Source organism: Hyposmocoma kahamanoa, unplaced genomic scaffold (assembly GCF_003589595.1).
Source record: "Hyposmocoma kahamanoa isolate Upper Pololo Valley unplaced genomic scaffold, ASM358959v1 92, whole genome shotgun sequence".
NCBI lineage: Eukaryota > Metazoa > Arthropoda > Insecta > Lepidoptera > Cosmopterigidae > Hyposmocoma > Hyposmocoma kahamanoa.
In genome coordinates this window covers 20,658,574-20,674,699 of record NW_020654748.1, presented here as the reverse complement: position 1 = coordinate 20,674,699, position 16,126 = coordinate 20,658,574, and the positions used below count along the sequence as shown (strand labels likewise).

Genomic DNA, 16,126 nt, shown 5'->3' with positions numbered 1-16,126 from the left:
TTTTATTCCTCGAAGTTTTTATTTTATTAAATTAAATATATTTTATTGTGGGTAACTTATGATATTGTTATTCCACCTATTATGTTAAGTATTTTGTTTAAGCTACTTATTCGACTTTATTTAATATTAATATTTTATTTTAATAAGTAAAATCATTAGTGTACGTAATGACCATATTATTTACATATACAATACATTCATTTGCGCTTACAGAGTCACTGCGCACGTTAAACCAGAGAATAAATAGTTCAAGGAAATGTTGGATAATCCTATCACTTCATGCCATATTCGCTTGTTTGCAGTCAGCGCCTTGCTGTACGTAGTAGTAGTAGGTAAATAAGTTTCTACAATTGTATGGAGTGTCCGTTGTGTGCAATCAGGGAAGACTACTAAATATAGCAAAAAAATAAACGCTTCTTTACCCAATTCATTAGGTGCTACTAATTTTGACGCCATGGATCTCAAAGCAAGCAAAGATGTCCCATTTAGAATTTCAACGATTGGTCCTGAAAGAAAAAATCACATCATTAAAACTTTGTTGAAACTAAAATTACTATATAAAGGTGCATGTTTCGTAATTACTAAAAGGACGTAACCTTTTTCTAACCAGTTTAATACAATTCTGTATCGATAAGTGTGGTAAAACTCCCTTATAGCGGCACTTAATGAGGCTATTTGTATTTCATATATTTGGCAAATAATCCCGTGTTTGATAGTATGTGTTGGCATGGTACTAGAATCGTTATTGGGTGTTTGATGTACTTAGAAAAATATTTGACGTACAGACAAACATGCAAGCACTGACAAATATAACCGTCTACACATGGAACCAAAAACGAGTAAATATAATGAATATGACCATAGTGAGGACGGTCTACTCGCGTATTTGCCTATTCGGCTCCTTTGATGTGCGTCGAGAAACCGACCAGTGCACAGTAACGCGAATTTGGTGTTTGCTGTATTTGTCGAATAGGCAAACAAGGCAAATATTTTGTTACACATGCCTATACTATAATCTATACATGGTTTTTTTGTTTTTGTTTGCCAATTAAATTAAATACAAATACTGCCACCTTACCTATTTCTGCCGCCAAGCAGTAATGTCAGCATTATTGTGTTTTCGGTTTTGAAGGGTAAGGGTGCTGGTGAATTTACAGGTACATGGGACTTATTAACTTATGTCTGGGGGTGAAGGGCGCAGTGGCAGTACCCTTCAGCTTTTTGTGATTTAAAGCTCTGAGTGGCACTGCAACTGATAACACATAATATTACATAATATTATAAAAAAGCCATATTTGCCTATTCGACAAATACAGCAAACACCACTGACGAGCTACATAATGCTTGTTGGTTTCTCGACGCCCATCGAAGGGTCAAATAGGCATATTCTCATGTAAACACTCCACACTATGGTCATATTCATTATTTTACCTGTGACACTAGATCACTAATAAATCCTCAATCCAACTCGAAATTCTTCCACAACTCTTTCACGGTAAGTGCAACTCGTATGTGGTATAAACTGCCTGCTGGCATTCGTGACAGTCCATCGGTGGCATCTTTCAAACATAAATTAAAAGAGCACTACCTGTCGAACGCGTGTTGTTTTTATTCACATTTAAATTTTAATTTTATTGTACAATAATTAGTCCCGCAGACTTCATTTTTCACCTAGGCTAGGGTTGGCTGGAAGAGATCTCTTCTAGAGACAAGCTCACCTTTGTATATGTCCTTTATAACTCGTGTTTCATGTATCTTTTCTTTGTGCAATAAAGAGTTATTATTATTATTTTATCTCTAATTTATTTCCATGTGTAGACGATGTAGGTCATATTTGTCAGTATCTGGGCATCAAGTCTGCTAATTTTAAATCATCTCAGTTCTTTTTCTTTTTTTTTTAATAATTACGCACACACTTAACATTTTGTCGATAGAGTGTCAATGTTAGGATTTGGTGCATTTGGTATTCTGCTAAAAGTTACGAGTGGCTTGTCTCAAGTTACTGTTCATTTGCCATTGTATTTTTGTGTAGTCTACTAATTATTTTAGATTAAAATACATTTAATTTGAACATTAAATTTCTGATCAAACGAGATAAAAATTAAGACATGCAGTAATTTCCTTGGTAGTTTTAATAAGGCAACATCGAACGTTAGTGACTGAATGAATGAATGCCATCATTTCCACTCTCCCAATACTCTATAAGGACTCAACTGCGATTGCAACGGGCTTAGCAGAATAACAAATATTATCACAATTGAGATTGATTATAATCTCTGTGTGGTATAATCCCAATGGAATTACAATGTCTAGTGGTTTCAATTAAATTGGCAGACTTTGGGCATGTTTATCGTACGTCAAATGTTTTTCCAAGTACACACGAATACTAATACAAGTACACATGAAATAGGGCTGTCCGCCCTGTCAAGCGCCGCCTTAAGGCTGCATTTCCACAAGAGATGTGCGAGGCGGGATGCGAGCAAAAAATCCAATAGGATTACTTAATTTTCCTAGCCTCGCATAGCGCAGCTCTTTTTTTTTTTTTTTAATAAATAACGCACACACTCTACATAGCCCCGCACTAGGGAAACCCTGTGTCGCGGGTGCCATGGACACACACATAGACAACCACAAATTACACCCAAACTCACGAGAGAAATAATTGTAGGCCATACAACTATTTCTCTCGGCCCGGGAATCGAACCTGGGACCTCCGCGTGGCAGTCCGGCATGGTAACCATTCGGCCACGGAGGCAGTTTCAGAGGAAGTTTCAGCTCTGGTGGAAAAGGGTTAGCGGAGTTCAGTTTTTGTGCATAGTAAAACGCGAGAGATGTGTGCTAGGAAGGTGTGTGAGGTACGCGTACATTCACCCCACCACACCACACCGTACCCCACACGTGCACAGCTGACAAAAATCCGATAGTCCATCTTCGCACCGCTCGACTACAAACCGTTTTACAGCTTCCCTACGCATCCTCGCACCGCCTAGCAACCTCGCATATCTTTGTAAGGAACCGCAGACTAGGCGAATGACAGCTCAGTGGCATTGATATTGTTTTTTTTTTAAATATTGTTTACGGCTCATGCGTGTGTTGATCTTTACACTTAGATTGTTGGGCCTGCTTATCTTATTGCCATAGAGTGGAATTATAATTTATAATACACTTAATTATAATTTTAAAGTTCAATATGCCTTTATCCATAAATTTTACACGTATTTTGCAAATGTACATTACTTATTTTATCAAGAAATAATCTGTTTAGAATATTTTAATCTGCGTATAAAAAGTGAAATAGCATTTTTAGCATTATCTTAATCTGTCCTATGACGTATAAGGAAAGTCACGAGCAAAACTAAATAAACAATATTCCTATTGAAATATACATGATGAGTTTTTAATCACCAGTAAATTTTTTCCGAAGCGTTACTAAAAGATTCCATTTTTGAAAAAAAAAATGGGTCGCACGTATTCGCGTAATAAAATAATTGTAGGAATGAATTGTCCCTAAAGAATTGTTATTTTCGTTTTGTAACGGGGCGTGGGGTCGCGGGGTGGGTCTTGGTGATAACTAGAGATGGGTCGTCGATGCGTTTTCCGTTAAAGAAATGTCCACACTCGACGGTCGACTAGTCGATCTACTAGTTAAATTCGTCAACTAGTCGATCGAACTTAGGTTGATTTTCGTTCTATAGACGATTAAGGAAATGGTTAATTGAATCAACTAAGTAGGTTTTAAGAATATCAACAATGATATTAGACAATTTTTCCGGATTTAAAATCACGTAATTAGCCTCTATCTCGCACTTACGATTTAACTACACCGTCGTCCTTTTTCTACATTGAATGCAATAATAACTAGCATAAATAGGCATATCTTACTTCATCGCAAATATCAACTTAAATGATCACTGAATTTAAAGTTCGAAATAGTTTGTCTACGCAAGTCTACGTTTAATTCGACTAAGTTCGCGCACGGTTTCGTCGCGTGGAGCGTTGATTAACGCATGGACATCCGTTTAGCCGTTTAGGAATTGGACTATAGTTAACGAATCAACTAGTTAATCGCAGAACGGTAGACTACGGTCTACCGTTTCTACGGAAACGTCAATTGGACGTGAATAGTTAATTTAACTAGTTCATCCATTCAACGCCTATCACTAGCGTCAACTTCCATGACATTTTTTGCATTGACAGGTAGGTATAATTTTTTTCTTACTTGCATTTTTGGATTGCAATTAGAGTGAAATGCTTTTGCTTTGCTACATACATTTTATTATATACGAAAAATGGTCTTTCATAATTTTAGTAAGAAAAATCCTAGAACACATACCAATGTAGAACACTGTGGCAGTAGTGGCGAAGCCGTAGAAGAAGCACGCCATGATCTTGCTAACAGACGAGATAATACCCAGGAGGGAGTCATGCCACTGCAAGTATTTGCTAAGCACTAGTATGCAGAATATGGTACCTGAAACATGTTTAGAAGTTATGATTATGTATAAAGCATATACACATATCGTTTTGTATTCATCATCATTCTCATCATATACTGGACGTGAGCCTCCTCCAAAGATCGCCACAGCAATCTTCGACGGTCTATATTGGGTTGATTTGAGTGGTGAACTTGGGTGGATTTCCTACACTGCGTCTTTCGGTTGGTATTGGAGAATTTTTCGGTCCCATCGGCCATTTCTTTACGAATAACGTGCCCGGCCCACTTTCAATTTTTGATATTGTTTTGTGTAGTACGATTCAAATTCTTTGAAGATGAAATTTCAAATTAACGATGTAAGGATGTTTCATAATAGACTGGTTGCTTTAACAAATCAAGGCGACCAGTTAAAGTAGGCGATTGCACGCGCGGCCGGCCAATTAATCTGGTCGGTACCTTGTTTTGTTCAACGAATCAAGCCTTCGAGGCATTCGCGTTTGGGTGTCCGCTTTATTGACGTCAAAAATCAATCAGCAATTATGACTCAATTTTTGCTGTCTACGATTAATATTCTAATTCAGCTGATCCTCGAGTTGGGTTTTCTATATCAAAAACCAAATCATTTTTGCGAGGTCTTCGTAAATAATAAATTTTTTGTTCATGTCAATAACTAAATCTTGCTTTTATTAGCTCGATTGGTGCAACAATCGCAGTTCCCAATCCGACAAATTAAAATAGTGAAAGCCTATGGATGTAGAACTATCAAAAGCACCTTCTTTTTAACATTAACACAATGTAATAAGAATCAAAATCAATAATTACATGCTTACCGATAGTATGCGTGATGAAGTTGTAAGTCTGGAAAATACTAAAACTGACTTCGTCCCAGTTGAAGCGAAACCTTGTATTCAAGTACAATATGCTTATTTCACCTGAAATAAAAAAAGAAATGTCTTAACCACGATCTCGAAACAAGTAGTAAGGGAACGAGAAACAGATGGCCAATAACCTCCAAAACAAATAAGTTATATTGTAATAATTCGTGTAACCTTGGAATAACTGGGAAATCAAAATTTCAAGAGGGAAGAAGCATAAATGACTTGTTGATATACTTGGTTTCAATTTTTTTTACTCGTTCAAGCGTCTATGCAAGGGTTTGGTATTCGACAAACAAAAGGATTTTTTTGCGTAAGCAAACGTCAACAGTTTAAAAAATAAAAGCTATTAACAAAAACGTACAAAAAATCCCGTCAATGAATACCTACAAACACCACATTACTTTTAATTTATGCAGAAATAAATGACTTTTGAATTAATATAAAAAAAAAATATTGAAAATCTACGGTGCTAACATATGACAGGACAATAAAATTTTGACATGAAGCTTATTTTTAATTGCGTGAAAAAAATTAGGTTATTGTTAGACTTTCTGTTTAAATAAATATTATCAATTTATCACACTTGTGCGCGAGCCTGCTTGGTTAGCTGTAGTAGGATAAGACCGAAATCCTTCTCTGGGTGATCAATAATAAATAGAAAACAAAAAAAATATTTTGCACTAACTAAAAAATCCATTCCTTTTATAAAAATACATTTTTTGTAATAATTAATATAAAGATCGAACACTTAGAAAAAATTCCTGCGATCTGGCCGGAAGCCACGAAACGTACCAGCGAACCTCACGAATTTTTCCATGTGCTTGTTGTTCGATCTTTGTATTTGGTTTTCAGCGACTTGTTATTGACTTGTGACAACGGATGTAGCATGCACACCTAAATAATACCTATTTACTCTCGTCTTGAAAAGGTCCAAGTTATAGCGTTCGGGGAACAAGTTTGCAGGCAGGGAATTCAAAAACAGGGAAAAGAAAATCAGGGAAGCGAAACGCTTCGTGCGAATTCGGGGAACATCCACAAAATAGGGGTGGAACCCCTGCTCACTAGTCTCCCGATGATGGAAAGGGGAAGACTGACTCAAATTGTGCAATTCCATCGCACACTCTCCGTGATATATCCTGTAGAATTCGCTGGCAACTCTACGACGGTGTTCGAGGCTCGGCAGCTTCGCCTCTACTAATTCCGAGTCACGTAGAAGCCTCTTAGCACGCTTGTCTATTAAATCCAAGGTGGCCAGTTGTTATTTAGTAGAGCCATCCCATAAATGGCAGCAGTACTCCATACAGGACCGGACTTGTGCTTGGTACAGCTGAAGCAATTGTCCCGGTGTAAAGTAACGCCTCACCTTGGAAAGGATGCCAAGCTTCTTGGTTGCATTTTTGGACATGGATTCAATGTATCTGCCGAAGTTCAGATTGGACGACGGAGAGTCACCGCACTTATTAACGCAGAATCGTATTAAGCCGATCAGAAAAAAACTTTATGTCCATGAACGTAAGAGCGAAAACGTGATGCGTTTCGCATCGGTTCGACACAGGTCGGCAATTAATCTGGGGGTCGATTCAGAACCGTACGAGAACTCAGTTGTCGTAAAATTTATTTTCATTTTTATTCACAATACCCGAATCGAACGGCAAACTGTCGTATTCGAAACCGAACCGATGTGACGTCACACCCGTACGATTACTCGAGCTTCTCGACCGGCAAAGGCTACAAACGTTATTCAGAACAGTTAACTAATAAAAGTTACCGAACGTCCTATTGTTTACGAAGCAAGAATGGAATATGGAAATCTCTTATTATTTTGAATGAAGTCTGGATTTTGTTCAATTTTATTAATTTGTTTGAATGCAAGACTAATGCATTCCTATAATTTAGGCCTTTAAAGTCTTAAAAATGTATACATATAAAAGGATTTTCATTTTTCTTATAACATTTCTCTGCTAACTCCGTAAACGCTGTTGGATAACGATATCTTATCCGAATTTTGAACGTTTAACTCGGAATTTTCTGAATAGCTCGGAAAGCACCCTTCGATTCGAGAACCATATCCAGTCGAACGATACGGTTAAAATATCGCAGAGTTTTGAATCGGGGTTTCTGGGTACACAGAAACTCTCGTTCTCGGCTCGACATCCGTCCGAAACAATAAACGTCATATAAATAATATTCGACCAAATTAAAAAAATAATGACATGTATGAAGCTTTATTAGCATCATGCACCTTTCAATTTGGTTGAGTGTTATTGATGTCGGACGGAAAACAAGAGTACAGGGCCTGCTTCGTGCCAATATCCGATCGCGGTCGTACGCATGCCGACGACACGCTGGCTGATCTTGGTTTAAAAAAAAAACAACTGGCGCACTAACGGCCGAGTTAACAGCGAATCGGCTTAAGGCGTTTAAACACGATGGCACCAAGACGATACCGCGTTAATAAGTTTGGTGACTCCCTAAAGCAACACAAACCATAGCGAAGTACACATATTTTTCTATAAATCAACCACTCAGGTCATAGATATGACATTATTAGATTGACACGCTATCCGATCTGATGCGTGGAAACTATAGGTCTCGATAGACCTATCTGAACTTAGTCTGCCATTTTCGCTTTGTAGTATGGTTGTGTTATTCTTTCGTGCAATTTCTGTTTTGGAGTGTAAAAATGATAGCCGCACCAAATATATTACCCGTGGTGGTATTTTATATAACGGGATTATTAACGGGGTATTTATTTTATAACGGGAACGCAGGGCGCTGGCGGTGCGGGGTAGTGTGTAATGCTGGCGCGCAGATTCACTCGGTGTACAGCCGCAGTCAAAATAACGCTATTCAGAGCATACTGCACTTCGCTGTACGCGGGTGCGCTGTGGTGGAGCTGTTCGCAGCGCTCGCTCGGTAGGCTGCGCGTCCAGTACAACAATGCCTTCAGGGCGCTGTTGGGGCTGCCACGTTTCTGCAGTGCGTCCACCATGTTTGCCGAAGCGCGAGTGGATTGCGAAAGAAGATGGCTTCGCTTTTGACCAGAATACGTGGCAGCACTAACAGCCTTCTGATGATGATAAGATGTGAGTGCTCAATAATGCAACACTTAATTAATAATACTTTGTCTTGTGTAAAATATGTATTCTAACGTAGTCATAAGTAAAATACTAACAAAATGTGGATCTAGTTGTCTGAATAAATGAATTTTATTATTATTATTATTATATCATCGGAAAGTCTTATTTTAATCAATTTTTAATTTTTTGCTTTACGAAATATTTTTTTGTTACAAGTAATGACAATAAAGATTAAACCCCTGCAATATGGTCGCTTCTTTTTTGGAGAACTAAATTAATAACTCCAATTCGTCGTCGTTCAGCAATTAACCGCTAGATGGCAGCACATTGATTGAAATTTCAATATCGAGGCGTAATTTGCAATAATAGCTATTGATAATATTTCAACGATATGACAACAGGGAAAAGTTTTAACTATATTGACAATCCAGGATTTGTTATTTCTTTTTACATTTGAAACTACGACCAAGATTTATTATGTTTCAAATTAAGAATGCGTGAGTTTTGGCGAAATCGGTTCTGTTAGTAATTTTAAAATTATTTTTTTCTTCCGTGGTTTTTACACTTTGGTTGGTCATGATGTTTTTGTTTTACACTAGTTCACTTTATAAGTTTACTTTTACGCCTTTGCTACGCCAAAGTATCGATTTAAAAATAAAATACTAAAAACTGAACTTAACAATCTCCGTAATTCAATGAAACGTCTAACTGTAAGTTTATATACATGTTGTAATTGTTCGATTGTTTCATAAATATTAGAATGAATAAAATTGTCATTTTGTTTTAAATTCTTATAGACTCAGTTTCTTATAAGAATTATTTTATTGTATGACAAAAATCGGCAGAAGTTGATCAAATTTAATAAAATGTTATTCATACAAATATGAAAAAAAACTTTTAATTAAATTTGACAACTTCTGCTGTTCCGATTTTTTTCATCCCATACAATGAAATGATCCTTATATGAAACGAATGTCATATTAAATGTACGGGAGAGTTTCATGTTAAAATTTTGGATATTTCTTTTTAAAGTTATTGATGTCGATTTCGTTACCTTTCGCTTTAAACTGATATAGAAAATACGTTTACTTTCTATATCTGTTTAAAGCCTTTTGATATCTCTTATATTTATGGAATAATCACCTGGGCACACTTAACAATTACACTCTGTATACAAAATAGATTAATTTCAGTTGGACTAAATACGATCTTATTGCAGAGATCCATAAGAAAGGTAAACAAAAGGTTTTGTTTCATGTTTTAGTAGTCATGTTTCGACAATGTTCGAAAGAGAACACAGGCGGATGTTGAAAAACAGCAATGCCCTGACGTTTTTATTACTAGAAATTCGTAACTCCATAGGTCAAATGCAGAACAAAATTTTTTTATGATTATCAAGTGACGGGACGAACAAATCATGCACCTGGTGGTAAGGACATGCCTTTCCATAATAGTTATAATGCCACTTAAAGCTTTCAACGCATAGATCTGATGGGCGCTATCAACCACTACGCCCATCACCCTGAGGCATAGAGTTTTCAAGTCAATAAAGTTGTTTCTAATTTAAAAAGAAGTAACAAATTCTGGACTGTTAATATAATTTAAACTATACCCTGTTGACATGTCGTTGAAAGTTCAATATCTATTATTGCTAGTTACGACTTTTTGATTTAATATTGCAATGTCAGTCAATGTGCTGCCATCTACCGGTCAATAGTTAAAAGACGATGAATTCGAGATATTTGCGTAGTTCTCCAAAAAAGAAGCAGCCATTATTGCAGCGGTATACGGCATACTTTTGCATCTTGTAACAAAAGAAAATACGATGAACATAAAAACTTAACGATAGCGCGTTGATATGAAACACTATAGAAAATATTACAAGTGCGACCATCATTTTTGCACTGTGAAGTCGCATTTTTCTACGATTTTCGAGGTTTCACGCGAGTCAATTGACACGATGATAACGTACAAAGCAAAAATGGAGGACTGAACTTAAGTATGTGGAATATTGCGTATTGTTGGCACACGTGTCATGCAAAGTAAGCAGTTCTACTGTATTTATTGTTCTGTGACAAGCCCCGTGTGCCTCTAGTGTTATCATCACCTTTCAAACCCGGACCATACAGCTCACATTATTGCATGGCGACAGAAATAGATATGGTGGCAGTACATATCTAAATAATCTCTTTCACATTAAGTTCCACTGCTACTTGTGATAAAGATCATTATGACATACAATGAGCTAAAGCAGTAATCGTGGCCTATATTGGTATTTAATTCTATTGAAAAAACTGTAATTGGGTCTATCAAGATGGATAAGGCCACCTAAGAAGATAATAATCATAAAAGAGATTAAAACGTAAGAAAAACCTGTATTTTAAATTAAATCCATAATTAATTAATGTATTGATAAAATTAAGAGCGCATAATTTCGAAATATTTGGTGAAATATGTGAGGGTTGTTTGTTACTGTAAATAATACAGGGTGTATTAGAAGCGATTTTAGGTGTCTTGAAATCGGTTGATACACCACAGAATTTGAAGACCCGCTTATTTAACCAATGTGTCCTGCCCACTATAACTTACGGCGCTGAGACGTGGACGTTCACACAGAAGGCTGTGTAGAAAATGAGAGTTGCATAAAGACCATGGAGCGAGTCATGCTGGGCATCAAACTTCCAGGTCCGAAATCCGAAGGTGAACCAAGGTCCAGGACATAGGATATCGGATAACAAACTTAAAATGGAGCTGGTCAAATCATATTGCGAGACCTGATGAAGACAGAGTAAAGCGAACGGTGGCCAATAAATGCTTATAGAATGGAATAGAATTATTTTTCGGACCATGATCCATAATAACGTTAGTAATACAGTAAATTTTTCTTACGTGCTATGGTTAGTACAATACAAAATTACTTAATTCTAGTGAAATGACACGTCTAGACCACTACCCTACGCACGTGTAGTTGCACCCAATGTAGTTGGTAGGAGCAGTCCAGCCTGTTGGCAACAACGGCTAGGATGCTATTAACGCTGCCGCGCACACGCATCATGAGTGAGGCAGCCTTCTTGCGCATAATGGCATGAAAGCCATCTGTACGTGCCTCCGTTAACATGCCGGATGCACTACAGTGTCGCGGCAGCCCCATTAGCATCCTAATAGCGTTGTTATATTGCACCCTTAATGTATTCAGGGTTCTCTGCGTATACTTCACCCACAGGCTGCTTGTGCAAAAGTTTTGGCAATATGCTTTAAATAATGAGATCTTTACATCTTTGGTGCAACGAGCAAACCTGCGGGCGAGCATATTACCTCTAACAGTCCGCACTATCGTGCAAGTTACCGGTTACCCAGTGACCCAGGTACTTAAATTGAGGGACACGACTTATCTCACTACAATAGAGAAACACCGGCGGCACAGTTCCAACAGAACCTGCCTTCGGCTTAAAAACTAGGAGCTCGGTCTTTTTCGTGTTACACCCGATTCCATGGGCCTCCGCATATGTCTCACATATCCTGAGCAGCTTACCAAGTGCACTGATCGTAGGAGTCAACAGCACCATATCATCAGCGTAATTGATATTATTAATGAAAGTGCCATCAATAGAGCAACCCATTTTGGCATTGCTGAGTTCCACGATCAATGCATTAATATACAGGTTGAAAAGCTTCGGCGATGTAACCCCCCTCGTCTCACCCCACATTTCAACCTGTAATCTTTTGAATACACTCCCGCCCATCTAACACTGTTAGTCTGATTTTCGTACCAGTAGCTGAACAATGCAATGCCAGTGACTTCATTCACTATAAAAAAGTGACGTCCTGTAGCGAGATTGCTGGATGACATCGTCAAAGTTCCTGGCCGTTGGTGGGTGAGACTACCACAGGATCGTGGTGGATGGCACAAACTACAGGAGGCCTATTTTTTTTCATACAGTTAATTATCCCACCCTCAATACGTTTAAAATTAATAAAATAAATAACACAAGCGCCAACATCACCACCAAATACCCGACATGTGTTTCGCCTTTCCACGAGGCATCCTCAGGGGTTGTTGATAATTTACTTTCATTTCTATTAACGTGGACTTCCGCAAAGTAACGCCTGAATCTATTAATCGCTTAACGATAGCTCATCGTTGACGACCTCGATGCCCAGCAGTTAGCATTGTGGGCGCTTGATTCTTCTTCTTATCATATCGATGATGACGCTTGCTTGCCATCATTGTGGTGAAAGAATATGTTAATCGGTGTAAGGTACTCGTCGATTGTTATGGGCGCTTGATGATGTGATCCCGGGTTGAAGATAAGACCGATTTGAGAAACGAAGTTTTTAAATGGTTTAGATGTTCTGGAGTTTTAGTACAGACTGCGTTCGGGATTCGCTAATTAGTGTGGTTGTTTGGCGCATTATTATTCTTTTTGTCATTGTCATCGTCTCAGTGCAAAAATGTTCCTAGAGAGTAAAATTAGGAAGTATTATGCGAGATATGACGTCATACAAGTATAAGATTCTAAATATATCTTTTGGAAATATATGCTAATCGTATTCGCACACAGTTCTGCAAATTGCCTCAATAAATACTCGTACTGGCTCATTTCGCGGAATACTAGTAAAAACCTTAAAATAAAAAAGTGTAACAAACCTACTTTATGTAATAGACGGCCTTAAGCCACATTGTTCACTTTTAGTTCCCTGAGAAACCGCTAGATGGCATTGACCCATTTGGCGTTATTTCTGAATCGCGGTGTTAAGATTTTCCCTCGAATGGTACTCGAACACAATTTTGTTAATATGAAGAGAAATCTGAGAATACAGAGAGCTTAGTAAGGCAACCAGGAGTTGAGTCCCTTTTTGGGGATTGCTACCCGGATCTTCTGATATTTCGTACGCTCTTATAAGGTGAAAAACCTCATCTCGCGGAACGGTTTCCAAGAGTCGAGTCCCTTCTCGGAGCAACTGCTCGGACCTTCCGCATATAGGGTGAAATTGTATTAGCGACATACAAGGTGAAAATAAAAATCTTCTGAACAATTTGGAGTTTCACTTGGCTTGATTTAGTAACCTCATCCAACGGACGAAAGAACCTCCCTCCTTTACAACAGTATTTTATCTTAATGACTGGCCGGTTATTTTACTTTCTCATTTTAGGTCATTTTGAAAAATCCATAGCCATCTGTATTTTTTTCATTCATTTCTTTTAATTTCCTACTAACACCTTTTACAGTTTAAAACGTTTTTGAAAGTTTTATTTTATTTGAAAAAGTTTTTTATTTATTAAACTTTAATTTAATTAATGTAAGCTGTTCTAATTTCTAAATTTTAAATTACAAAATGTTCGAAGATGCATATTCTTTTAATTCAGTAAGGCTTAAAATCGATGTTAAAAGATATTACTCCCTCCGTGGCCGAACGGTTACCATACTGGATTGTAATGCAGATGTTCCAGGTTCGATTCTCGGGTCGGGGGAAATATTTGTATGGCCTCCATTTATTTCTCTCGTGAGTTTGGATGTAATATGTCGGGTCCATAGCACCCGCGATACAGTGTTTCCCTAGTACGGGGCAATGAGTGTGTGCGTTATTATTAAATTATTTTATATTCTCACTTTTTAGTTCCACTATAGCGCGTCGATCGTTGCTTTTAAAGAATAGTTCGTAGTAAAAACAAAAATAGGCCAATTTTTGAACTACTTGTTACATACTTGTATTCAGAATGTGCTAAATTAGATTGTAAATAAAACACAGAGCGTACCGTTGGATAGAGTAAACACGTGACAATATTGGGTTGTCGGCTTTTCGCGCTGGATTCACTCAGTTTTTTAAAATCATCTTTCTGATGAATTAGATGATTTTAAAATAGGCTGGAATCCCAGAAAGCCAACGATAATTGATATTTATTGAAGCAAATTGCATTTTGCAATTTGCAATTGTGCGTATAACTATTCGACTTTTTTTATATTTGTTGTGATGGACACTACTCTGGTTCAATACAGGTTGAAAACCTCAGACGTTTTCCAGGTGTTGCAAGCCTTTTTCGACTTGTATATTTCATCACAATGCTGTCCTTCATCATTAGCGGCAGGTGTTGTAAACATTCATAAATGTACGTAACTTAGACATTAGATGTAATATAGTACCGTTAAGGCTAGGTATTTGAATGCGAGCCTAAATGTTAGGAGGTGAGGTGTAGCGGCCCGCCCCTCATGTTCCGCAATATGCGTGTGGTTAATTAATATGAATAAAATAAGAACAGGCGGATAAAATTTGACACAGATCCGACGTTGACAATCGCTCTATAGCGGCTGAGGAGGCAAAGGGCGGCGCGATGTGTCGTTAAGCCGCTGAGCAATTTTCAAGTTTTGGGACAAATGTGATTTTAATAACTCCATAGCTTCAGTAAAAAAAACAAAATGTAGCACGTTCTCGTTAGTATTTAAAGAGAAAAATCCCCATGTACATATTATGGGCAAAGTTAAATATTTTATGAAAATTGAATTGATGTTCAATTATTTTTTGTGAAATTACTCCACTAGTATATATTATAATGATTAGTATAAAGATCGCACACTTAACCAGACGCTATGCCAATTAAGCCACGGAACGAACTAGCGGACCTCACGAATTTTTCTATGTGCTTCTTTGCCGGATCTGAGATCCACTGGTACGTTTCGTGGCTTAGTTGGCAAAATGTTTTGCTTAAATATTTTATTTTTAAATAATTCGTTTCACACTTTTATTTTTGTCTGTTTTCAGAATTTCGTATGCTCGGGTAAAGTACGTCCTATTGTGTAATAAATTACCACATTCTTTATCGTATATATTTATAAGACCATTATTTAATAGTAAATACCTAAACCATTTGATAGCAAAACAGTTTTTTCCGCTTTTCCTCCGGTGACTCGACTTAATGGGAGGCAACCGTTATTTCACTAGGCTAGCACCGCTCTTACATTTAATATTTAAACTTGATTTTATGCTACTTACAATAACGACAATACAAAGTACAAAGATTGTTTCTAGTAATTGTACCCGACGATATATGCAGTTTAGAAATAATTTGAAAAAAATATATCAACATACATAAAAAAATATGAGTTTTTTAGGGAGTGAACGAAAATAATAAATCTATATGTTAATCTAGTGCGTATTCTGATACGAGTAGACGATTGACGGCAGATACTTGCTGTAGACGACACTAATGATTTCAACGACGACAAAGTGACAACCAACGTCCTACTTACACTTCTCATCTGAGTTACAAGGCAATTTTTATCGACATTTTCTTATATAAAAATAAACAGTATCTTTGTAGGTTATATGTGCGTTTATTTATTTTTAACCGACTGCAAAAAAGGAGGAGGTGCTCAATTCGACTGTTTTTTTTTGTAAGTATGTTATGCGATAACTCTGTGAACCGATTTTGGTGATTCTTTTTTTGTTGGAAAGAGGGTACTTCAATATTGGTTGATTCTTTTTTTGTTGGAAATTTTTTTTTGTTGGTCCGATTTAAATTTGAAGAAAATATTACCTACACTTCTAAGTAATCGGGTAATCCGGTAATCGGGGTTCTTCGGGTAATCGATATCAATAAAAGTTGGTACATAGGCGTAATACCACGAACTTTTGAGGTTGGTTTTTTAGTACTCTGTATTGATTAATTATTTATTATTTTCATTTGAGGTAATAATAATAATAACGCACACACTCAACATAGCCCCGCATTAGGG

General features: G+C 37.1%; 1 protein-coding gene across 1 annotated transcript in view; it reads right to left on the bottom strand.

Moving 5' to 3' along the window:
* LOC113236649 overlaps nucleotides 1-16,126 on the bottom strand; it is a 37,670-nt gene that overhangs the window by 3,660 nt on the left and 17,884 nt on the right. Inside the window, exons 3-5 of the mRNA XM_026472810.1 lie at nucleotides 5,266-5,367; nucleotides 4,334-4,471; nucleotides 423-506 (exon numbers count right to left, since the gene is read on the bottom strand). Of these exons, the coding sequence (XP_026328595.1) occupies nucleotides 423-506; nucleotides 4,334-4,471; nucleotides 5,266-5,367 (324 nt within the window). The remainder of the gene's footprint in view (nucleotides 1-422; nucleotides 507-4,333; nucleotides 4,472-5,265; nucleotides 5,368-16,126) is intronic.